This window comes from Alosa sapidissima, chromosome 9, assembly GCF_018492685.1.
Source record: "Alosa sapidissima isolate fAloSap1 chromosome 9, fAloSap1.pri, whole genome shotgun sequence".
NCBI lineage: Eukaryota > Metazoa > Chordata > Actinopteri > Clupeiformes > Clupeidae > Alosa > Alosa sapidissima.
The window spans coordinates 31,440,812-31,467,718 of record NC_055965.1 but is presented as its reverse complement, the minus strand read 5'-3'; the positions used below and the strand labels follow the sequence as shown (position 1 = coordinate 31,467,718).

General features: G+C 39.5%; 2 protein-coding genes and 2 long non-coding RNA genes across 11 annotated transcripts in view; 2 read left to right on the top strand and 2 right to left on the bottom strand.

Moving 5' to 3' along the window:
• The window catches only part of LOC121718802 (zinc finger protein 91-like), a 36,674-nt gene extending 18,406 nt beyond the window's left edge, over positions 1-18,268 (bottom strand). For 7 of the 8 annotated variants that reach the window (XM_042104028.1, XM_042104021.1, XM_042104022.1 and 4 more), the window contains exons 1-2: positions 11,044-11,205; positions 8,154-8,462 (exon numbers count right to left, since the gene is read on the bottom strand). In XM_042104028.1, the coding sequence (XP_041959962.1) occupies positions 8,154-8,424 (271 nt within the window). In that variant the 5' untranslated portion in view covers positions 8,425-8,462; positions 11,044-11,205. Of the gene's footprint in view, positions 1-8,153; positions 8,463-11,043; positions 11,206-17,979 lie in introns of those variants that run through there. The other variant, XM_042104026.1, reaches the window with a different exon arrangement.
• Positions 2,780-3,963, top strand: LOC121719077. The gene is made up of 3 exons (XR_006034138.1): positions 2,780-2,861; positions 3,009-3,461; positions 3,660-3,963. It is a non-coding gene; the product is annotated as an uncharacterized LOC121719077 (long non-coding RNA).
• A 2,011-nt stretch (positions 18,269-20,279) lies between the features above and the next one.
• The window catches only part of LOC121718819 (zinc finger protein 239-like), a 33,137-nt gene continuing 26,509 nt past the window's right edge, over positions 20,280-26,907 (bottom strand). The window contains exon 4 of the mRNA XM_042104101.1: positions 20,280-20,532. Coding sequence (XP_041960035.1) covers positions 20,498-20,532 — 35 coding nt within the window. The 3' untranslated portion in view covers positions 20,280-20,497. The remainder of the gene's footprint in view (positions 20,533-26,907) is intronic.
• Positions 23,478-24,538, top strand: LOC121719069. The gene is made up of 2 exons (XR_006034129.1): positions 23,478-23,720; positions 24,408-24,538. It is a non-coding gene; the product is annotated as an uncharacterized LOC121719069 (long non-coding RNA).

Below are 26,907 nucleotides of genomic sequence, written 5' to 3'. Positions count from 1 at the left end.
CAGAATTTGATCATCTGCAGTTGTGTAAAGCCATATTTAGTAGCAAAATGCAGATTAGTATTACCCTGGAAATCCAGAGTTCTCGCAAGCGCACAGTTGAATTGTGTCTGCGAGACACTCTGGCAATGAGCAATTGATGCACGTTACTTTTCCCCCTTGCTTCTCGTGGAACCAATCAAATCGGTATATCTGATATGCGGGCCAGAGGCATGCCAAACTGATGACGACAGCGTTGCAACGTTGCAGGTCAGTAAACATTGATTGTAGTGTTATCCAATTGTGTCGAAGTCCGCAATCATTCAGAGTAAGCATTGGTCTAGTGCAGGGGTCGGCAACCTCTTTTGCCTGGAGAGCCACTTTTACCAAATTTATTATTTTTTTAATCTCAGAAGAGCCACATAAAGACAGTTACAAGAAAAAGTTATTCTGTATTTAACATACAGTACTTTCATTCAACAGAGGATTTTTAAATACATGTTCTACTAGTTGTGCAAGTAACTTGAAATGTAAAGTGGAATGACAGAAGTATAGGCCTTAGGCTTCCCATGTAGGCTAAACACCACCCCCTATTTTTCCAGTGTCCTTTGGTATGCAAAGTAACATCATAGCTAACAACACAACACTCAATTTTCGTTGACATTAGGCCTACCAGAGATTAGATTTGGTGATGGCCTTGGAGTCTGGCTGGCTCATATTCAGTGAGATGAAGTTTCATGCAAGAATTGAGGCGGTCACTATTTAAGGGCAACTCCACGCAAAACGCCATGGCATTGTGTTGGCGTTATGGATGTGACAGTTTTGCGCGGAATTGCCCTTAAACGTGAGCGCAGGTTTGTCTTTATATTTTTCATATGTGAGAAAGATTTCTCACAAGCAAGTGGAACCGAACAGGGTTAACACAGCAATACTAACTCGTTGCAGTGTGCGATATATAACGGGCAGCATTTCGCGTTTTCAGAATCAGTCTTCGGATGGAAACTTTCCCATTTCAGCCTTGTGTTTGCGCTCGCAAGCTGTGGTCGCTGACATTTCCTTTTTGACATTTTCCTTATCTAGCCTACAGCAAGCGCACACATCAACAATAACAATTAAAGTGTTGTCGTTGACTGAAATGGAGGGAAATCTGTGATTTTGTTTGATATTGACATGGCAACGAACTGCGAATGTAACAATATTGTGCAGGCTACGGTTATGGAGTCAAGTGAGGTGGAAAGTTATATAGGCCTAGGCTAAATTGCTCAGATAGACCTAGAATATTACATTTTGAAAATGAACAAACTAAAATAAAATACATTTTAATTAAATACTCATTAATTATTTTCAAGAGCTGAGCCGCATCAGAGGGATCAGAGACGCGGGTTGGGTGGTCTAGTGTTATCCAAATGCGTGCAATGAGATTTTCAAATGAATGCTTGGTGCCACCCCTCGAGTTGGGCCATTACATTGTTCGTGGCCAGACCCTTAATCTTTCTAGATTACCAGGGTCTGGATTTTCAAGGCTAGATTAGTTACCACAGATATTCTAAAACAGGGCTCTACAGTGCGCCCATTTCACTCGCACATGCGAGTAAAAATGATGGCGTGCGAGTGCAAATTACTTTTAACCATGTCAATGTTTGTCTACAAAATACACCGCAACATCGAGAAACATTACTGGTGCAAACCATAGAATCACGTCGTGAATGCAGCATAAAAACGACACCTCCCATCAACGTTAGCAGTTTCGCGTTGTGACTCGCTAGTAGTCGCTTCCATCAAATCCAAGAGCGCGCAGAAAAAGCGGAAAGTTAGACTAGCCAGCCAAAATGCAAAGATTGAAGAAATTAGTTCTTCTATCCACCGAATTCATCGGATATAGGAGGAACAGGATGAGATTCTGAGAATGCAGTGAGAGAAGGAAAGGTAACCTAACATGCCTTTTAGCCCAGTTGACGTATTGGCTGCAATATGCAAAATATAGCTGTAGCGAACAGGCACAAAAGTAGCCTCCCGTAATACTCCCATTTTATTCAAAGGTAGAACGCTACTGACAACTCCAGGCTTCCACGCATTCTTGTTTGTTTACACTGAATACAAGGTGAAGTGCAAAACGAAAGTAGGCCTAACATTTGCCTAACTGCCCCCATCAATGCAGATATTTCAAATAAAAAAATAAAAGTATAAAAAAAAAGATCCTTGATTAGACTATGTTGGGTTTTGTGGAAGAGCAAATCAACTGTTTTAGTAATAGTATTCAGTATGCAGTCAGATAGGTCACCATAGGCATATTTGGATTAGCTACAGATGGATTCACAAATAAATAAATTAGCCTACATTTGGCAGGATACTTGATATACAGGCTGAATGCAAATATGCGAATGTATTATATTATTTTACATTAACAAAATGTAGGAAAAAAGAACAGACTGAAAATAAAGTAGGCACTGATCTTTAAAAATCCTGTTTCCTGTAGCCTAAATGTTGTCAGTCATTCTTAATCATGTTTAACTGTTAGCTGCAGTGTAATGTTAGATTATGTGTAAGTTAAGTACAGAACTGACTGTGCACCCAAATTTTTGTCTATGCTCCTACATTTTTTAACTTGGGCGCACAAGTGCTCCTGGAAAAAAATGTTAGTGTAGTGCCCAGTAAAACCCTTTTTCCAAAAATGTTGGGACACTGTCAGAGGTGTCATGCCCATTGAAGTCACGTGCCCCCTCTGACCCCCCACATCATTTTTTGACTTTGTTGGCTCCATAATAAGCCATAGCCTATAACGACTCAAATATAAGAACGGTCAGCAACAGCCTTTTCTACTTTTTCTACTTTGCAGAAGAAGATGCTGATATTGTCATCCCAAATGAGTGTCTGGCAAAGGACAGGTACATAATGACAGGGACTATTCACAGGGAGGAAGACAGATATCCAAACATTTTACATGGAAGCAAACTCAGGAGTTTCAACAAGCCATATTTTGAGAAGTATCAGTGGTTGGAATACCACAAAATAAAATATGTTGCCTTTTGAAGTTTTCTGCAGACGGGTTCAGGGATTGGAAGACTGCTTTGGAGACAGGGACTTTGACCGACATGACGCAGGCCAACACCACAAGCAACTATCAAAAGCGTACTTGATAAATGATCCAGATGATGCACAGCTGTCGGCACAGACAGCCTAACAAATTGAGTTTAAAACAAAAGAAAGGGAGAGCCGATTCCAGGCAGTATTCAGCCTTGTAGACATGGCATCTACACTCGCCAGATTGAGATTGCCCTTTCGAGGCCATGATGAATCTGAAACGTCAAAAACAAAGGTGTTTTCCGAGAAATAACCGGATTAGTGGGAAGATATGATGAAGTTCTTCATACCCACATCGAATTGTAGGGATGGCCCGATACCAATACTGAACAAACTATCGATCAGCAATCTTCCGATGTGGAAGAACAACCCCTCTACAGTAACGCTACTCTACTCGACCCCAGGTAGGTCTGTGTGTGTGTGCTTGCGTTAGTTAGTTTTCTTGCTGAAAAGTACATTTTAGTATTTCAGTTTCATTTAATACATTATTTGATTAGGCTATGTTATTTTAATAGACATAGTGGTATCATATATTCAGGCAAACATGCCTATTGTCAGTTATAGGTATAAAAATATTTTTTTTCATAACCACACCAACACAGCTGCAATATGCCAAGGAGTTGCTGATGCGTGAGCTGTTGAAGTCGTCTGGAGAAGAGGAGGATCCTGACCTGCACGAACCTCCTGTCAGAAAACCCTGCAGGGACCAGGCAAGCAGTAGCCTGGACAGTATATATATGATGAAGTAGCAGATGAGCAAGCACCAGTCTTGCTACACATAGCTCAAGTAGGTTCTACTGCACAATTAGAGACATGCCTAAGGGAGACCACAATTTCTTGAGAACAAACCACTAGAATACTGGGCAGTTAACAAAGTGCAGTTCCCTACTCTGGCCAAAATGGCATCCAGATTTTTTTAAATTTATTTCACCTTTATTTAACCAGGCAGATCATTAAGAACAAGTTCTTTACAGTGATTGCCTGACAAGAAGCACAAGCTTCTTGGAAGAACAAGCTTCTTGGATACCTCTCAGCACCATGCAGTGGTGTTGACAGTGAAAGGCTGTTCAGCTCAGTGTCACATATTGTGAATGAAAGCAGAAACAGAATCACAGCTGGTCATGCAGAGATGATTTTGTTCATCAAAAAGAACCTGCCTCTCATTCTCCCAAAAAGTACTTAAGCTAGTTCAGATCACATTGCTGACTGAAATGTTTGTTTAACTGAAACATGGGAACGGTCACTGTGCCAAATAGTTTAATTGTTGTTTAACTGAAATATGCAGTAGTTTAATTGAGACTATGCAATAGTTGCATTGATGTTTTGTTTAATTGAAATATGTAAATGTTTAATTGAGACTATGCAACAGTTACATTGAAATTTTGTTCAATTGAAAGCTGGAGATGGTGTCAAATAGTTTCATTGATATATTGTTGAGTTGACGGTGTTGACTGTACAATACGTTTTATTTATATTTTGTCAATTGTAAAGAAAGTGCCAGTGTTGAGGCTTTTTGTTTACACAGAAATATATAATTTATTTTTGATTTGAAATTGCCTACATGTATTATTTTACTCATTATTATTTATTTTTAGACTTATATTATAAAAATACATAAAATAAAAACAGTCTTCTAACCTGTGTTCTAAAATAGTGTTCTGTCTTCTCTTCTGGGAGCCTATAGTTACTTTTGCGGCAGAAATATCGGTATCGGTACTCTGTATCGTCAAGTACACAAATGTAATACTCGTATCGGTTTGAAAAAAAAAAATGGTGTCGGGACATCTCTATCGAATTGGCTAAGAAAACCCCTAAGGTGTACCCAGTTACCTTTCTGTCAGAAATTCAATGATTGGCTGCAAAAGAAGTCAGAAGAAAAATAAAAGATGAAAAGAAGGAAGCTAAATTATTCTGTGTGCCGTGACAACTTCAGACTCCGCTAAACAGGATCAGTTGTCAATCATTCTCCATTTTGTTGACAAAACAGCCAATATTCAGGAGAGCCTAATTGATTTTGTGCATGTGAAAGATACAACTGCACAACGGAGACAACGGAGAAATACAGCCTTGAAGTCAGCAACATCAGAGGACAGGGATATGATGGCTGTGCTGCCATGTCATGTAGGGGCGTACAAGCGATTATAAAACTGACCAATGACCAGGCATATTTTGTGCATTGCTATGCCCATTGTATGAGTCTTGTAGTGGTAAAAATATGTCTTGTAAAAATATACCCTCTAACAACTTCTTTGGAGTCATTGAGGAAGACAGATATCCAAACATTTTACATGGAAGCAAACTCAGGTGTTTCAACAAGTCATATTTTGAGCATGATGCTGCTTTTTGGTTTCTGTGTCGAATTTTTGGATGACAATTTTTCTGCTGAGGGGTTTGGGATTGGAAGACTGCTTTGGAGACTGTTCATGGAAGGTTCTGCCAAAAGACACTGGCTGTTTGTCGTAGTCAAGGACGGATCCCTCAAAGCTACTTTTTCAAGTATGTTACGTCATTAAATCTCGCCGAGCACTGTTCCAATGTCAAGGGTGCTTTACAATTCTATCAAGTGCTGAGTCCTTCGTTCTGAGAATTTTCGAGGATGCATGTGTGTATCCTCTGCATGCTTGGAACACCCACAATCCTGTGCGCATATTAATGGATTCAAGAAGGTTTCAAGAAGACTGGATGACAACTGGTCAAACCAGACACTAACAAATCAAAAGGAGAAGGTGAAGGTTATTTTTCACTTTACCACTCTTGACCTCTGCATTTAGACCCAACATCTTCTCAAACACTCAGGCAGCCTAACAAAACCATCATTAGAGAAGATCCCAAACCTCAAGCAGCATGCTACTGTGTGCATACTACAAAGGGGATGTAAAACAGCATACTACTGTGTGCATACTACAAAGGGGATGTATGCATATCCTGACATTAGCAAACTCTACCAGCCCATTATCACTCTGCCAGTCGCATCATGCAGCAATGAAAAATCCTTCTCTTCGCTAAAATCCGTAAATAACAACTTGAGCACCACAATGTCGGTGTGACGGGAGCAACGCGACGCATCGGACCCACAATTCAGTTCGGCAACGGATGACGTAAGCCCATGTAAAGTGAGCGGGATGCGTCTCCAGCACTGCAACGCACACAACTGTGCGTGGGAGCCGTAAGGGATTCATTTTGGAGCCTTGTGGACAGACGTTGGGGTAGGCATAAAAGTCCTTTCATTTAAAGCACCACAAAGTCAGACTTCAGCACCTTTTTAAGGCTAATGTAAGATTGTTCTAAGGTCACATACCAATTCAAAATCATAACATAAAAACTGAAATGATACTGTTTTTAAAACCATGCCTGCCAAAATTTGAGCATACAGTGGTCATCATCATGTCTTGACATTAAGTTACAAAATAGATACTCTAGCTCAGTGGTTCTTAAATGGGGGTATGTTAAGGCACTTCAGGGGGTACGTGAGATTTTAAAATATACATATATTTAAAAAGTAGAATCCATGCAAAAATATTTTAAAAACACTTATTTAATAAATATTTCAGGAAAATATAAGTTCATAAAATGAATTCTATATTTCAGTAGGCTATTCAATTTCATTATCCTAAACACCCAGAGTCCCCCCCCCATACCAGGATGGTTCGACCCAACCTGTCACATGCCACCCGCCATCACCTGTCAAAACGATGGAGTCGTGGTTGAAGCGTAGCAGTAATTCTTGTGAAAACACGGAGGGACAAGTGACAAAGAATGCGCTGGTTAGGGGGTACTTGGCTGAAAAAATATTTCACAGGGGGTACATCACTGAAAAAAGTGGGTGCGTTGGGTTGAACCTGCGTGCGTGGTTTAGCCCTGCACATGCTCGGACTGAAACCCGCGAAACAGCAGCCCCTCGGATCGGGAGTTGAGTGTGCTGACAATTGAGCTATTTGAGAAATTGAGCTAAAAGCCAGCTCGCATTAGGGCTTTGACTTTTGCCCAAAAATCATATTTGAAGTTCGTTTTTTTATTAATATTAAAATTCGAATATATTCTAATATGTATTAATAATATTTTAACCATTAAATGTCTTCAGTAAGACCGATATTGGTATCAAACTTAAGTTCTATTTCAACAGGCGCATCTCAACTCTCAGGCGCATCTCAGGCGCATCTCTCAACAGGCGCATCCCTCCTCAGCATGCACATGTAATCCAAACATTAATCGTGCAAGACAACTGACTAAATTGCTATTAAATCCGGTTAGCATCATTAGCATCGGAATTTGTTCAAAACTACTGCATTCAAATTGACTGCTAAATTCTAATCATCCCAATCCCAATGCAAATGGAAAAGTATTTTCCAAGACTCAAACGGGCCTGTCCCAAGGAGAAAAAGTATTCAATTGAAACTTAAACACACGTGGGGAAACTGAACAGTCTACAACCATAGACTATGATAAACTAGCAAATTAAGCTAACGTTACTTTGTTTACAATATTTCCAGGCTTCAACCAGTGCTGCTTTTCATTCAGACTTATCTGCACATTTATTTATTTGAGTGTTTATAATGATTGTGTTGCCATTTCTTTTCCCTGTTTGCTTTGATTGATAACTAAGGTGATTAAAATCAGAGGAAGGTTAAATTTAAAATAAAAATGTCTATGTGGGAGCTGAGCTCACTAAGCGCGAACCAGCCAGGATGCTAACCTACAGGAGCCCAGATGGCCAATAATAGCCTTGCTCATGAGCTTGCGATTTCACTTCAGAAGGCGTGAAAAAAACCTCGGAATCTGAATTGAAAACAACGTTTAGGCTACAACCAAATACATTTGCAAAAAAATATTTCCATAGGCTACAGGTTCGAATATTAAGAGATCCCTAAAATTCGTTCGAATATCTTTAATTTTTAAAATAACCGAATTATATTCGAATAATGAAGTTTGGAGTCAAAGCCCTAGCTCGCATGCTAGCTTGAAGGGTTGTTCGACTCATTGTCATGATGAAAAAAACCCTGGGTTCAAATTACTCTGGATTTACACTTTAAGATTATGCATATCAAATACTGTTAAATAATCTAAGATACATGGGATTTGTCTCCGAAAGTACTTACATCCTGGCAGATCATCCTCCTCCTCAATCTTCACTTCGATCTCTGCTGTTGTCTGTAATGTTTCATCGTCAGTAACGCTGGACTCTGCAACGTCTGTTTCAGTTTGACAGTCAAGATCTACAAAAGGCTTTTCGTCTCCATCTGGACATGCAATCGTATGTCCATATTCCTCCTCTTTTATATCTTCTTCTTTCAACATCACGCTCAGCAGGTCAACCTCCTGCATTTCAGTGACATTGCCACCAGAATTAAACAGCAGTCCAAGATCCATGTTCCCAGCAAACCAAAGATGATCCCATCCAACACTTTCTATAGTGAGAGCAAGACAAAAACAATAGAATGCCTTTCAAAACCTTTTCTCGAAAAGAAAGAAAGAAAGAAAATACTACAAAACAAAATTAACTGACATGATCAACTGGCCTAACTGCCATCTCTTGGTCTGGGCTATGTTCAAGTAGGTACACTTGTTAGCACTTTAACTTAAACATAATTTACAAAGAGAATGCATCACACTGAGAGGCTGTGAGAGACAAATGTTTGCACCCTATGTCCTCTGTCCTATGTGAAATGGACGTGCCCAGTTTGAACTAGTTCACTTTCCAAAACCACAATATTACAACAGATCATAAAACTTTTTCAAAAATGTATTTGTTGTATTATTTTTAATCTATTTATATTATTGACATTGTTTCTTTTTAGATGCAAGCCTACTGCAAGCTATGGTTCTTATGCATCTTATGGTTCTTTGTTATGGTTCTTAAAGAAGCACTATGAAGGTCTGCTAAACGCCCACTAGCTAGCGAGCTAGCCATCAAGAAACCAAGCTAAACATATACAGGGTTCAGGGTTCCACATTACAAAGACGAAGTTCACCCAAGGGTAGGCTATAGGGCTGGGATAAACGATTATTTTTTAAACGATTAATCTAGCAATAATTTTTTTGATGCATTGATTAATCTAACGATTCATTTTTTCAGTCGATTCGATTATCTCCCCATTAATTAACTAATAGCAATTTACATTGATTTACATATCTGAATGATGAAAACATAAATTCCTTAACAGTGCAATATATGTTTGCTCATAAAATTCAAAAATAAAAGACTATACAAGTGCAAAGTAATGCATTCTTAGTCAGAGGTAGCATTCAATAAAGTTCAGTACTGTATAGGTCTAATTGAGTGCCTGTCACTTTAAGATGATCGTGAGGGAACCCTTGCAATTGCAACACTTAACACAGTTAAAGGCTTCTGATGTGTGGATGCAATTCATAACATAGTTAGTTCAAATAACAGTTTGTACTTCTCCTTGGGACAAGCACCTTTGAATCTTGGAAAACACTTTTCCATTTACATCGGGATTTTGCAAACATTCAGTGTCAGAATCAATAAAAAGAACCCTGCATGAGTATCGAAATTGACAAGCAGCTGTAAGTAAGCATGCTAAACTCGACAATTAAAAAGCGCTCCGCGCTCATGGACGGATTATGAACTTTTGGGGCCCTGGGCCCAGATGTATTAAGGGCCCCCCATTCATTTTCACATATGTGTGGGAGGGAGGGTTTGCACATTTTTAATTTGTTTGATGTGATTTCCTGTATTCTGGTGCATTTTGGGGGGATGGCCAATACTTTAATTCAATCAGATTCATAGCCTACATCCTGATGTGTTGATATTGAGGCAATGATTCCATGCAAAGGCTTGGGCTTCAGGGCCCCCTGACCCCTTGGGCCCCGGCCCGGTAGGTCCGCGCTCAAATTCCATCCATATTACACAAAACTATGAAATAATCTAAACTTCATTCAATCTCAGTGTATAGATCAGGACAGACTTGCGGAACAGGCTGCGGGGCAACAGTCTGACAGCCTGCATGAAGATGGGCATTAATGGGCCAACAGTTGGGCCATGGAGTGCAATTACCAAAGGGCCCTTGAAATGTTCTTTTTAAAGCCAAGGAGGATGGCTTGTAGCGATGCTAGTTGTCATCTCTGCCATAAGTAGTGACTGATCACATTTGCACATTTTGTTGTTTTGCACTTTATTTTGCACTTGTTATATAGTTTGTAATAGTCTTTGTTAAAATCGCACAAATATTTTTGAAATATTTGTATACTGTTGTATGTTTGGTGTTATTACTTTGTTAACTATTATTTGGAGATGCTGATTATTTATTTAATGCAGTATTTAATAAATAATTGTTAAATGTACAGAGCCTGTAGTGCATCACACAAACAAGACGCCAGCACCCACACCCCGGTCGAACCGACACCATAACACCTCCACTTACCCTTTCTCTGTCAAATTATTTGCATTCTTTCCAAATCCTTCTTTCTTTATCCTTACAAAACCATGAAAGCTGAGCACCTATATGCCATTACGCTACATGTCACGTATATTATAAATGTTATTTGAAAGTGAGGGTGGCAGCGTGCCCACTCGTTTAAAAGTAACGTCTCCAGTTCTGACTTGACGGCAGTTGAAGGAGCTAACCAAAACTCCAACAGAATTCAAGCTCTCACTTGGAGAGACTGTGACTGTGTCTGTCGATAGGCTAAAGCATCAGTTGCAAAGCATCAAGTTTCCCGATACATTGATAACAAAAACGTTAAGCCAACGTGTTTGCTTACATTCAGTGTTGTTCCGTTAAATGTTTTGTCAATTGCTTGCAAATGCATCAGTTAAGGCTAGCCAAAATACAGTGATAATAGAAGAATTGCTACGCTAGCACACCAATTCATGTCTTACAAACCATGATGAGCAACTCTCTCGAGTTATTTTACCCCGAGGAACAGAACATTCTTACTAACCAAATACAAACAGTATGGACTTGAATCTTCTATATTTGACTGGATATTATTCGACTAGAACCCCAAGTTAAACAGATGTCTCACCAAATAAATATACACAGACACCGGCTGCTCCGCATACTATAATCTGTTTGGTGTCAGACGAGACGTGTATCAAGCTTTTATCCCCACAAATTGCAACATTTCTGAAGCAACATCAACGAAAGTCCTAAACTTTCTGAGGACGCTGTAAAATATCCATGCATAGCCTACCACACGAAATAAATGAATTCCTCGTGGCTGGCAAACCAACCAGAAAACTGTGCCCTACTGCCACCGCGTGGAGTGGAGTTTGACTGCAGGAAACTGAATCTGGCTTTCAAGGGGGTATTCGAGAAAGTGGGTTTATTAGTGAGGCTGTTAAGCTCTTAGAATAGGGACGATCTTGCATTTTATGAAAGAAGCATGAAACTTTCAAGGTTTGTTCTTGATGACCTAAGCTTTAATTTAAGATCTGGAGGCATTCTCAGTTTGACCTCTGAGGTCAGATAGAGGTCACTGACCTCTGTAATATGTTATGACACAGGTGAATGGGGTAAAAAAAGGTATAGATAGATATCACCATGAAACTTTCTCAGTTGATTACTCATGTTAAGCTAAGAAAAAAATGTATTGAAAGTTATTTATATTTTCATGTTTAAATATGCAAATTAGGCCTTATCTCATAAAAAATGCGCTAATTTGCATACATTTTAAAAAACAAAACAAAATCAGATTGTCTGATAAAGCCAGGCTCAAAATATTATTTTCATTTTGTTGTCATATGAGATGGGCAGTGTTTGGAATAACGCCGTTTAAAAGAACGGCGTTAGGTAACAACGTTATTTTTTCACTAACGGGGTAATCTAATTACTTTTCCCGTCGTTACAACGCCGTTAACGTTACTGGACGTTAAATGCGGTGCGTTACTATGCATTGATTGAATAAACTAATCCGAACGCACCCTGGCTCACAGCTAGTGAGGAGGTGGGTTAATAACGACGTAAGCGATTATGATTGGCTAAGGCAGAGTCATGTTTCATGATAGCCAATCAGAGCCAGTGTTTTTACACACTTGCCAGCACACGTGCCACACACACACACACGCGACAGCTAAAATAGAGATTCTACGATAGCAGAGGTCAGGAGCAAAAGTTGGCATTTTCAAGGTGGAGATATATAACCTGACCCTAGCCAGATGAATGTCGTTCCGCTTAGCTCCGCCTAGCTTCACTCACATCCATCTGGGACCTCTTCCATTGAGAGTGATTTCTGCAACCGATTTTATGGTACAGCCAATCAGGACGCAGGGCGGGAGTTTCATAGATGTGACATAGCGTAGAAGCAACTGTGAGACTGTTATTAGCGTCACGGGTTGGCTTCGATGTGAGTGGTTGAAGTAGCACGTCAATAGATGACGGACAAGTGGCTTATTCAATCATATGCAAGCATTTTTTGATTAGGCCCAGCCTTCTGAAGCAACACTTCAATGGATCGGTTCCAGATGGATGAGTGGAGCTAGGCGGAGCGAAATTCATCTGGCTAGGGTCAGGTTAGGAGATATAAGCACTATTTCAAATTCATCAAGGCAAGAACGTGCATGTAATGTGTACATTATGTCCAGGAGCGAAGACTTTGTCGACATCCGTTGTAAGCAACTCTAATTTAATGAAGCATCTCACACATGCATCTAAAGCTATAGTGGCCAAAAAAAACACCGATACCTCCACCACAGATGATAGCTCGCCATCCACTAGCAAAGAAGGACTCGGAGCAAAGTCCTCCAAGCAGCAAAAGCTAGATCTTTCTGCCTCAAAACAAAAACCTATATGACACAGGCTGAAGTCAACCGTAGGTCTGTGCAATATCTTGAATTTCCCCTTGGGGATCAATAAAGTATCTATCTATCTATCTATCTAATAAATATCAAAAGTTATGTAGCCTACAAACACCTGTCTGTTCTACTCATTTCAACTGGCTGCACAAAACTGCTCAAAAAAATCCAAATTCTTTGACATATAGCAACTTTTTTTAGCGTTTAGTAACGCAAATAGTTACTTTCCCTGGTAACGAGTTACTCTTATCATAGAGTAATTCAGTTACTAACTCAGTTACTTTTTGGAACAAGTAGTGAGTAACTATAACTACTTACTTTTTTAAAGTAACGTTCCCAACACTGGAGATGGGAAAATAATTACTGAGGGGTTTATGGACATCTACTTCTATTATCCTGTAACTCGCCTGTACCACTGTGATATGACATTTCTAGGCCCGAAATTTAAAATGGGTGGATCTTAGGATCTAAATGTGATAGAGATGTAAACTAAATATGTTTTTCCATGTTTCTGGGCATGAGGAAGTCATCTATAGCATTGATAGCACTCTAAGAGGTCAACATCATTAAGTGCAGTGAAGATCACTGGCAAAACATCTACTTCTGCTATCCTACATATGTATAGCAGGGTATTTATTCGGGGGGGGGGGGCGAGCAAACAGGTGGCCAATCAGAGATTCGAAACAAACGAGAGACCAAACCCCTCAGTAATTCTTTTCCCATCTCATATGACAACAAAAAATATTTTGAGCCTGGCTTTATCAGACAATCTGATTTTGTTTTTTAAAATGTATGCAAATTAGTGATTTTTAATGAGATAAGCCATAATTTGCATATTTAAATGTGGAAAAGATCAGCCGTTCTTTTCCTGTCTCACCTCTGTGTTCTCCCCAGGTCTACTACGCACCTCCCTGAACTATGAAACACCGTTCATTCATTCATTCATTCACTGATATGCACAAATAGCGCCATGGGTGGATTATGAACTTTCGGGCCCCTGGGGCCCCCCACTAATTGTAGGCCCGTGCAGTAATCCATCCCTGAATAGCGCGCTGGTCGCATCTCCCCTTCACATATATACACACACACACACACACACAATGTTACTGATTAAAACTTCTGTGTTCCATCTCCCCGTTTGCTACAATGTAGGATCCTATTGCAGTGAAACCGTGTGCATAGTTGTGCTGTTCTGTAACATACATACTCACTTACTGATACCGACACTTTCTTTCACTGTTGCGTTTCTCCCGCCGTCTTCCGCATTCGTGATGGTCAAACAAGACCGCGCTATGTGCCAGTAGCCTACTATTTAAAAGACTGTTTGGGTCATGGGAAATGGTGTGGGGGAGATCAAGTATTCTGTTTTTCGTGTGTATGTGTATATTAAGTATGTGTTGTCATCCGTTATCCAATTCTGTGTTGCCTGCATTGCTATAGAAAACAAACTGCTGTAGATGCGGAAATGTTATGGGGAGCCATTGGTGCCAAAAGCACTTAATTGATTTGCCAGAAAATTAAGATGTGTTACCTGTAGTTGGTTTTCTCCCAAATGTTGCATTATGGGCGAGGGGACCTATATGAAGCAGTCAGTTTGTGATATGAGGGAAGAAAGTAACAGCTTGTTGTGAGGCTGTGGTGGTATGTTACCGTGTTGTAGAAAGATATTAGACTAAACTGATGGCTTACTAAAGGCAATTTTCTGTTAAGTATTGTCGATGACAATTTTAAATAAAACTAAAAATAAAAGATGTATTTGGTGATGACGTTATTGTAGGCCTAGTAGACCTACATTCTGAGAATCTACAGAGAAACGATCTACATAGCGCACCAGACCGCGATGTCTTCAAGGGTTGAATGAAGGGAGTTTGCAAAAATTAGTGTATTTTTCAAGTCAATAAACATTCTTAATTTTCGAATGTCTTTGTCAGGGAACATCTGACTTTTAAAAACCATAGGCCTGGTAGTCGCTCAGACAAGGAGTTATAAGATAAAGGCAATACCATTTGTGTCACCTAATGCAGTTCAGTGAATTAGCAAGATACCATCAGAAGCCAACAATCATAAAGCACAGTGCGCGCGCGCGGGCTCTCTTTCCTGCACATGAAGCTGTCTGCGTGTTGTAGGCTAGATTTGCGTGAGTTCTTTCTATCTGCTTTACTTTTGTGAGTTGCGACTACCTAGGCCAGTGGTTCTCAACCTTTTTTCAGTGATGTACCCCCTGTGAAATATATTTTCAGCCAAGTACCAACCAGCGCAAAGCATTTTTAGTTGAGAAAAAAAGACTTAAAACAGAGCACTGTGCCATCAGTGTCTAATTTATTAAACTTTGGAACTGATAAACACATACACATACAACTTATATTTTCCTGAAATATTTATTAAATAATTGTTTTTTTTACGCATACCCCCATTTGAGAACCACTGACCTAGGCTATGTTATAGACGTTCTATGAGGTACCAGTGTTTAGCTGTGTCACAAAACAATAAGCTTTGTCAGATTTTAAAATTATATTCAGGGCTATATACATTTTAAACATTCGGGGCTGAAGACCCGACAAAAACTTGCGTTAATTCTTCAGGTAGGAAGTGTCAGGAATTTTCATACGAGAGACGCGCTCATTGGTGGTTAGTATATGGAGTAGGGAATTGACAGCAACATATCCAATCACATTATGAGAGATGCTGAATTTAACAAACTGCGATGTTCGATTTTAAATTAATGTAAATTTAGCCGGGACTGTAAGCTGGCACACGTGGGTGCTCGATGTTTTCAGTGGGTACCCGAGAGACGGAGCACCCACGGTATCGGCGCCTATGACAAGCGTATCTCGCGGTTGCATCCATTACAAACAAACATGCAATGTGAACGTCTGGGATTGGGGAGAGCACTAAATGCTCTTCTGAAGCACTAAATGCTCTTCTGAATAAGCAAGTCAAACCTTTAAATGAAAAACACTCTTTAATAATCAAAAAAATAAACGCTAATGAAGTAAACTTGTGACCATCAAAAATCGTTTATCGCTTGTAACTCCGTGATAACAGGACGTAACAGGAAGGCATTTGGCTGAGGTTAATATGCTCTATATTTTGTCCAAATGATGTCTGTCTATCATCGTTGCACTCAGAGAAAACCAGAATGTTTCATTTGTCCTGCGTTTCTTCTACAGCTGCAAACGGGATTCACTCGCCGTTAACCAAATATTTCTTTATTAGGGCAGGGCAGGCATATTTCTGGCTATTAAATTATTTCTAAACCAGTCTGCTAAAGTCTGTAGTGAAGTCTGTGTAGGGTTTTCCAGCTCCATTTCTTTTTACGAGACACCCTGCTCACTTGAGACCTCTGCCGGTTGTTGCAGCGTCACTGGAAAAATACAAATTAAAGTTGCGTGATCCCGCGCGCGGACCGCGAGGGAAGCTGGCCAAGTCGAAGCACTGCCCACTGTACAACCCCCTCCGGTGTGGGGAACTCTGGGAAATTGAGTCCACCTTCGTTGTGCGTAACGATAGCTTACTAGTGCGACCGGCTCGTCAGAGGAATACAGTCGCAATTTTTACAGTTAGATAGATAGATAGATACTTTATTGATCCCCAAGGGTAAATTCAAGGATCATTTGGATCTTTTGAAGAAGAAGAAAGCATAAAACATGCCGAAAAGAACATGGAGGTCGAACCAGCTGAGGAAGGTACCAGCAGATTTAGTGAAAGTAGAAAAAGTGATGAGATAAGTGTTAAAATGTGAAAGTGAAGTTTCAGAAGACTCTGAAGGATTCATGGACTTAGAAGGAAAGGCCCCCGACTGGCCCCTGTTTATGTATAGTACATCGCCATGGGGGAGGGCATGCAATCTACCTGTGTGTGAGAGAGAGAAGTAGGGGGAAGGTGAGTGTCCTGTATTAGTCTGAAGGAGGAGGGGGGGGGGCTAAGCTGACTGATACGTGTATAGTTTGTACTGGAGGTGGAATGAGAGCATGGGCCTGTGGTATTGTGAACATGCAGTCATAGGGGAGGGAATGCAAATGTAGTGTGCATCGAATGTGCTCCTGTGTGTATATGGTTTGATTGTTTTGTCTCTGTTCTCTTCAGTGAAAGTGATGACAACTTCAGCGATGAAGACTGGCACAGTGCACGGTTTGCCAGCTCAAGACACCATTTTTGTGTGTTCTACTCTGCACTTTATTACATTCTATTGTGCCAAATGTAAATAGTTTCCCCCACTCATATTTTGTTTTACTTTATGTTTGCACTGAAGCAATTTTGCTGCTCTTCACCTATTTTCATATTTGCCTTTTACAAATGTTTGCACTACTACAAATTGACTTTTACAATTACAAATTTGCACTATAGCACATTGTTTGTCCTTTTTTTATTGAAATTCTTGAGGCGTTTTGGCAAAAGTAGAGTTTTGTGTGAAGTAATACCTCTGTAATACAGTACCACAGCCATCTCTGATGTGTTTCAATGGCAATATTGGGGACTTTCACATCTGAAATGTGGCCATTTCCAGGGATTTACATAACCGCCTGAAAGGAAAAAGGCATTTGATGATAGGTCACAGTATGAGGACACAGGAGCTATTACAGTAGAAGCTGTGCAATTTCGGGCAAAATCCCAAAAATAGGCCCATACGCATATCAGGTGAAGTGCACATTCAACCAGGCCGCTGTTTTGACACTTGTCACCAGTGGTTAAATCGGCTTTTGTAGGGAGGGGGAGCCCTTATGGTTTGGTTTGTGTGTTGACCAAATACTCTATGGGTTTGTTGGTCATTTTTTAGACGAGCAAAATGAATTAAATGTCTGTTAGACCAATGAATTATATCTTTATTGTAAGAATACTATTGGGCTTTCTTGCCGTTTGGAACCTCTACATCCATGGGGAACACTTCCAAATAGCCTACTGACCGCAGAGAGCTGAGACTATAAATAGAAGCTGTGTTTATATTTATGCTTCCCGGTTTTGTCCAAAGTAACTATAAACAGAATATAAACGCAGCATTATTAGTTAACAATAATAATTTCAAATACAGTAAAAAACTAAATTAGGCATTATAATAATAACATTCATAAAAATAATAATAATAACAAAAATCAATAGAATCAGTATAACCTACGGCCTCTCGGGGCTTATTGCTTAATTGGAACATTCATAAGGCTTCACTCCAGAATGTGTTGTCACAATGGATTTGGAGCATTCATTAGGCTTCTCTCCAGAGTGTGTCGTCACAACGGATTTGGAACATTCATGAGGCTTCTCTCCAGTGTTGTCACAATGGATTTGGAAAATTCTGGAGGCTTCTCTCCAGAATGTGTTTGCATATGACGATTGAGTCTTGCAATGTTTGGAAATGCTTTTCCGCAGTAGGCACATTTAAAGGGCTTCTCGCCAGTGTGCATCATCATATGGAATTTAAGACTTGAAACTTGTGTAAAAGCTTTTCCACACTGGTCACATTGATGAGGCTTCTCTCCAGTGTGCACCATCATATGGAATTTAAGACTTGAAACTTGTGTAAAAGCTTTTCCACACTGGACACATTTATGAGGCTTGTCTCCAGAGTGTATTAGCATGTGGTATTTAAGAATGTGCTGATGTGCAAAAGCTTTTCCACACTGAGCACATTTGTGAAGCTTCTCTCCAATGTGTTTCATCATATGAGTTTTCAACTGTGAATTTTGTGAAAAACCTTTTCCACACTGCACACATTTATGAGGCCTTTCACTGGTGTGCATTCGCATATGGCGTTTAAGATATGACATTTGGAAAAAAACTTTTCCACACCGGACACATTTATGAGGCCTTTCTCCAGTATGTATTCGCATATGGGTTTTAAGAGTTGACATTTGTGAAAAACATCTTCCACACTGCACACATTGATGAGGCTTCTCTCCAGAGTGTGTTAGCATGTGCCGTTTAAGATCACTGGACCTTTGAAATGCTTTTCCACACTGGCCACATTTATGAGACTTCTCTCCAGTGTGCACTAGCCTGTGCATTTTAACACTGGAGACTGGAGATGTCAGAGCATTTCCACACTGGATAGAATGATGAGGCTTATCTCCAGTGTGTGTTTTAGTGTGCGTAAGCATGTGGCAGTTAAGTCTGCAAATTTTCGCAAAAGCTTTTCCACACTGGGCACATGCATGAGGCCCCTCACCAGTGTGTATTTGCATATGGGTTTTAAGATTTGACATTTGTGAAAAATATTTTCCACACTGCACACATTTATGAGGCTTCTCTCCAGTATGTGTTAGCATGTGGCGTTTAACATCAAAGGGCCTTTGAAATGCTTTTCCACACTGGGCACATTTATGAAACTTTTTACCGGTGTGTACTGGCATATCGTTCTTAACACTGGAGAAGTGTGCAAGAGCATTTTCAAACTGGGCAGAAAGAGGTGGCTTATCTCCAGTGTATGTTAGCTTATAGTCTTTACCATCTTCAAATGCAGATTGATGAGGCTTCTCTGTAGTGTGTGCTAGCATATGAGATTTGAGATGTTCAACGTGTAAAAAATAAATTCCACAGTGGACACATTTATGCAGGTTCTTAGCAGTGTGTGTTAGCATGTGGCTTTTAAGATATGACATTTTTGAAAAACCTTTTCCACACTGGACACAGATATGGGGCTTCTCTCCAGTGTGTGTTTTAGTGTGTGTAAGCATGTGGCTGTTAAGTCTGCACATTTTTGCAAAAGCTTTTCCACACTGAGCACATTTATGAGGCTTCTCTCCAGTGTGTGTCATCAAATGGAGTTTCAACTGAGAAGTTAGTGGAAAAGCTTTTCCACACTGGACACATTTATGAGGCCTCTCTCCAGTGTGCATCATCAAATGGAGTTTCAACTGTGAAGTTTGTGAAAAACCTTTTCCACACTGGACACATTTATAAGGCCTCTCTCCAGTGTGTATTCGCATATGTATTTTAAGATATGAAACTTGTAGAAAACCTTTTCCACAATTAACACATTTATGAGGCTTCTCTCCAGTGTGTGTTAGCATGTGCTGTTTAAGATGTGAAATTAGCGAATAAGCTTTTCCACACTGGGCACATTTATGAGGCTTTTCTCCAGAGTGTATTAACATGTGGTATTTAAGACCTAAGGGTCTTGCAAATGCTTTTCCACACTGGGCACATTCATGAGGCTTCTCTCCAGTGTGTATAAGCATGTGGCATTTAAGAGCGGAAGAATGTTTTAAAGCTTTTCCACACTGAGTACATTGATGAGGCTTCTCTCCAGTGTGTGATAGCATGTGCTGTTTAAGATTTGAAACTAGCGAAAAAGCTTTTCCACACTGGGCACATTTATGAGGCTTTTCTCCAGAGTGGATTAGCATGTGGTATTTAAGAGTTGAGGGTCTTGCAAATGCTTTTCCACACTGGGCACATTTATGAGGCCTTTCTCCACTATGTCTAAGCATGTGCTGTTTAAGACGTGCAACGTAAAAAAAAACTTTCCCACACTGGACACATTTATGAGAATCTTTGTTAGTATCTTTAGTGTGTGTATGCGTGTGCTGTTTAAGACTGGGAATATGTCTAAAAGCTTTTCCACACTGGGCACATTTGTGAGGTTTCTCTCCAGTGTGAGTTAGCATGTGGATTTGAAGATTTGACATTTTTGAAAAATCTTTTCCACACAGGACACATCTTTGCTTCTCTCTACTGTGTGTAAGCATGTGGCGTTTAAGATCTGAGGATCTTATAAATGCTTTTCCACACTGGGTACATTGATGAGGCTTCTCTCCAGTGTGTATTAGCATATGACTTTTAAGATATGAAATTCGTAAAAAACTTTTTCCGCACTGGCCACAGTTATGAATGTTGTTAGTATTCTGCTTTTGCTTCTCTCTAGTGTGTGTTAGCATGTGCTGTTTAAGATTTGAAACTTGCGAAAAAGCTTTTCCACAATGAGCACACTGATGTGGCTTTTCTCCAGTGTGTATTAGCATATGGGTTTTAAGAGTTGAACTGTATGAAAAACCCTTTCCACACTGGGCACATTTATGAGGTTGCTCTCCGGTGTGCATTCTCATATGGACTTCAAGACGTGTTCGTGTTGTAAATGCTTTTCCACATTCCGGACATTTATGAGGCCTTCTTGCAGTGTTCTGCTTTAGATTCAAGTCAACAGTGTGTGTTTGCTGGTGTTCCTCAAGTTCACTCAGTGCGGTGAAACTCTTCCTGCAGACTGTGCAGTGGTAGAAACGTCCTTTATGTTGCATGTGGAGTTCTTCATTATGTCCTTGAGTCTTCTGTGTTGAATTTTGGTGTTCTGATATACCTGGAAAAGTAACCATGGCAGTTAGATTCACTGTTTGGGTTTGAGGGATAATTGTTTGTTAGTTTGTTTGTTTAATTTGAAGGATAATTACGGTTTTCTAGTTTGTTTTGGATGAACTAGAGGGGTGGACACCAACATTTTGACGATGGGCCCTGTCTCCACTTTCTGACTCATTTTGAATCGCCTTTGACTGGCTGGCTATGGACATGCACTAACATGTCCTTAAAACAACCCTTAATGTTCATTTTTAAAACTGTGCAACTCACCGAGTGGAAACGACCAGAAAAGGGACTCAAAGTGCTAAATACCGGAATTATCCTTTAACCAATCATTGTAGTTTCCCTGTGAAATTTCACCTATCACAACAGTCCCTCGCACAGAATATTGAGCCAGATGCCACACAAAATATGACCGCCGCTCAGTCCTGTACATCCGAACATAAATCACACTAATCAATTTGTATCCATCTTCTACTCCATCCCCCACTCTTGAAACTTTTGTGTATGCTTGTTTGGCATGCCTGTGTGTGTGTGTGTGTGTGTGTGTCTCGCACAGCAAGTAGCCTGATGGCGCTGGGAAGGTGAATAGATTTGTAGTACTAGCCAAAAATTTTGTAGCATTGTTATAAAACCTTTAAAATCTCTAAACAATCACAAGTAGGCCAGTTTATCACAGCTCATCCATTGCAACTGAACTGATGAAAGGTCATGTAGGCTGCATTGTATTTGGGGAAAGCAGAAGGTATCAGTTTTACTTTTATTTATAAAACGTTATAAAACGAAGGCTAACGTTAATGATCTGCTTACTTGCGTCTCTCAACCTGACGTTGCTAACCTACCTAGGTTCATGTAGACCTACTTTGTTTACTGACATTTGAGTAGGCTATGCGATCCATTGGCAAACTTTTACATCTGGAGATGTCCTTATTAGCTCATGTCATGTTTGCTTGTAGCCTAGTTGGTGTAGTGCTTACCAAAATCATAGAAATGAATAACATTGAAAGACACTTATCTCTTCCAAGAGAGATTTCATTTGAGTTCCTTGTTGTAACATGTATTTTAAGTAATTAGTAGAAAACACCCCGAATTCTATCCACATATTCTAATGCACTATGCAAAAAGTTATTTCCACTCATAGCCAAAAACAGTGAGATGCAAGCGTTCCAATCCACTCAGAAATGTAATTAGGCTACTCTCACGTCATTCAATTAGCAGGGCATTGGTTGCACTGGTGCACCTAACTTTATTATTTAGGTGCACCAGCCCAAAATGTAGGTGCACCCAAATTTTCCATTGTGCCGCCTTCAACGCTACAATTTCAAGGTCATCTTTTTATCGCTCTCCATCTACATTTCGTGCCGGAGATGTTGTCAGAGTATAGACCGGTAATGACAGCATTCATTTGATTTGGGGACCCTGCCACCTTGACGACATCCGTTATATTGACTACTGGGTGATCATTTAATTATTTTACACAACTATTACACATGACGGAACAACTCTATATCGGTTAGGGATGTCACATGAAATAATGCTGGAGAACAGGCTTGTGCAAAATTCCAGAATTGAATTGAAACTGGCTCTTAAATTCCAATTAAATTCTTGAATTTCACTTGCATTTCAATTGAGGTAGCAAACAGGAAGCAGAATTGCAATTCGAATTGTCCACAACCCTGCTGGAGAAACACGAAAATATGACTGATATGAGTAGGGTATCGTTTGAGTTCTGTTGATGTCTAGTGCACAATGGGAAATAAATTAATCTTCTTGCAGTCTTGTAAATAGTGATGCCTACAAGATTCCTAGTAGTCTGTGACTTTCAATAGTCTTTCCATACTTTCCAAAGTCTTTCAAAAACCTTCCAAATGCTTCGTCTCAATATAGTCCCAAGTCAAGACCTCTCTAGGAAATCGCCTTGTCTTAATCTGCATTGCCATTTGTGCTCGTCGTGAATACTGAGGCCACAAGAAGTATTTTTTATTTTTTTTCTGTTGACGCACTTTTACTCAACATGCTATCCGGCGACAAGAGATTTCATTCACTAAACTAAGCTAAGCTAGACAATGCATGCACAGAGACAAAACTGCTTTTACTCACTTATCTTACTCTACACTGTAACAAGATTCTGTGATTTTCACAGCATCACTGCTGTTTTTGAGGAAAATGTGTACTGTATTTGTGAATACAGTATGTTGCTGTAGTTTCGCTATGAATTATGGTCAAAAATGGTCAAACTACAGTAATAAAAATTTGCTGCGAATCATAACACAGTAATAAATCTGACTCCTCCCTCACTTGTCAGCTTTTTGAAAATTTTGAAAAAACATGGCGGAAAATCAGTTGGGGTTTTCTGTTTTCTTTTTGCACATAAATACAAAGTTAAGCTCCCAGATAGCAAGGTGACATTGATATTATGTTGATTTTCCATCCAAATCATCATTTTGAAAAGATATTGAAAAGTCATGGATTTATGGTTTACTGGGGAATTTTGACATGGTGATTGAAACGTGCACCGCGCGACGACGTTTGAACTGTCCGGCGGCGGGAGATCATTTTTGAGCAGCAGTTCAGTCAGTCAGACCAACGGTGTTCAGCACTATGTCAAGTTCGCAGCTCCACCTTAATGGTAAGCAAGCATTTATTTATGTAACGTTAATGTTTCATTGTGAAATTGTACTACATTAAATTCGGGCATGTGTACAGTCTATGTACGTTGTACTGTCTAACTTACAAACTCATCCATGCTTGTTGGATCAACTAAGTAAGTAACGTTAGGCTAGCTATCATAGTTGCTGTTGCTGTGAAGGTGGCATTAACGTTAATGTTTTATGTTACGTTAACGTTTTTGGCAGTCTCGTTTATATTAGGCCTACCTTAGTTCTCAGTAAGTTACAGTTTATTATATTCATATAATTTATATAAAACATTCGCTAGTAGTGCTAGGCCTAGTATGTTACTGTCACAATGTTAGGCTGAAGATGATGTGCTGCTGGTTAACGTTAACGTGGAGGTTTAGCTGCTACCAGCTAACTTATGTAACGTTAACTCATCGTAATCAGTACATATATCTATGTGTTGCTGCAAGCAAACATCAATGAGCTCACCCAGCTGGCTAACGTTAGCAGCTAAATATACCTTGCGAAACTGAGTTATGCTAACACCATCTTCAGCCTGGCATTTTGACAGTAAACTCAAAAAACATACAGTATATATATAAATGATTATTCTAAAGTTTCACTTCTAAGTAGCCTTCAGTTTCAGTTGAAAATTGTTATCTAACACTGTTTATCTTCTTTTCTTCTATTTCTGCTAGGTGCTGCTTCACTCTGCTACTGGTGGTGGATCAGGCTGACTGCAACCGTTGGTCTAACTTTAGGATGCAGCACACCAGAATTTCTAAACGGAAAAAAAGTGAATAAATGTACTTGCTTTTCAAACTGATAACAAGTTGTCAATGGTTATTTATGCAAGTTTGTGTAGCCTAAACCATACCTAGGCCTAGTGAAATTTATCCTGGCTGTAGATAAAGCAGGATATGAATTTCCCAAAATTACTATATATAATATTACAGCACTGGTATTACTACTGTACTAAGTTACAGTATGATCCATAAGTACTGTGATTAAAAATACGGTAGACAATTCAATACTGTATACATTACAGCACTGGTAGTACTACTGTATTTTGCATTTACAGTATCAGGCATAGATACTGTGATTTCATATACAGTAGGTGTACTGTAGAGTGAAATACAGCAACTTGCTGGTTATTTGCTGCCAGCAAGTTGCTGTAAATTTTACGTTAAACTTTTTACAGTGTAGGGGAGACAGTGAATAACCCAACTTCATAAAACGGTGGCGTGTTCCTTTAAGATTATGGGCCATTCCTTGTCAAACCAGATAAGATTGTTACAGCGCCGCTTCAGATTTTGCTCAAACCTTGTCTATAGCAAGAATGGGTCCTAAAACCAAGGCCTGTAAAATATTACTGTTCGAATCAGTCTTACTTATTAAGACTGATTTGAACAGTAATAATAATAAATCCATATTATTTTCAGCCCTTTACTTCGGTTTTACAGCCTGAAACTCAAATTATCTGGGAAGCAATGTTTTGGGCATTAATATAATGAAAAGTATTATTCATAAGCAGCCCAAACATTTTAGGATGGAAGACAAACATGTTCTCAGTATGACTGAACAATTAAAAGTTTGTACAGCATTCTCATTGATTTTCTACAAGGCTCTAGATTTGGATAAAATGTGCCAAAAGAGTGACATTAAGGGTAGTATAAACTTATTTTAGTACACATTTGGTATAAATCATTATTAAACAAACAAGGATTAAAATGATATGTGGGGTAACTAGTAGGCACTAGCACTAGCCTAGAGAATCTATGTGGAAGTAGCTCAGTGTATGGGCATTTAGAGTACATGGTGCCAATGTTGCACCATAGTTAAATAAATAGATTCAAAATCATTGTTAAACCTCAGGGACAAGAATAAATGTACCCAAGTAAGTGTATCTATGTATGTATGGATGGATGGATGAAACATGGTACATGGTAAAATGAAACATCATTGGCACTTCATACACAAAATGACTATAAACTGAGCTATTCTCGCATTCATTTGCATCTTCTACATGCCATTTTAGTCCTATGAGTATTACCACAAAATGCAATCACACCTTGTTTTATCCTTAATCATCTTCATGTGCATTCATTGCAGAGACCTCAAATATTGGCTTAACATTAACCCTTAGAACCCGATTGATGCAAAGTGCGTCAAAAAAAACACACCCTGCCTTCTCTGTTACATTGCTCCGGAACTGTTCATCGCAGCTAGATGAAACCTTTATTGTGTGACAGAGCAGAATGGGTCTTTCCAACGAGACTACGCACTTGTCTGTAAGATCAAGTATGAAAATTTAAAAAAAAATCATGAAATGAAATTGCATCATATTTACAGTCTATACTTCTCTGCGTTTGTGGTGAAAATTACAAATGACGTGGAAGCAAAACCGAACTGAGATGTGTTAAGAAAGGGAAACGTTCCCAGGTTTATTACAAGCCGGCTCGGAGGAGAACATGAAACAAGTCACCTCTCGATTGTCGTTTCTCACAGCCTTATATTCTGTTAGCAGGGTCTTTGTCTGTGCCAGTGGAAAAGTTCAGACACGCCCCGGACATATGCTTGCTTAATTGGCGCCGACCACCTATGGTGAAGTCTGCCATAAGACAAAAGCTGGGTCGTTGTACATGAGAAAAGACTTGATCTGCAAATGGTTGAGGCGTGTCTTAACCAGGCACAATCGTCAGTTAATGCAAAAACGAAGCAGACAGGCTGATGAAGTTAGTTACATTTGTTTACAGTACGTGCGTTCACCTGCACACCCATTACTCTCGTTTAAATTACTCGCGGACCCGTGATCGGATAGATATGCCACGTATGTCAGATGAAAGTGGACCCAGAGCTATCATTTGATACCAAGTACATCCTTCTGGGTTATAAAACAGACGAAGTGACAGCAACAATAATAACTGACAGCAATAATAACTTCATACAGCTCGAATTACCCCATGTTTTTGTCTGTTTTTGTAGCAAAGCATGTTTATAATCCAACACTATGGCAAAGCATGTTCATAATCCGGTTTTGAGATCCTAGCAAATTCCTGCATGGCATCCAATTAAAGGCTCACATTGCATCCCAATTTGTTCAACAAAGTAACACCTTTTTTCCCTTTGGTTTGTTCATGGCAGTCAATGCAGTAAAAAGTTGTTGTAGAGAATCATTTAAGAGTGCATACACCATAG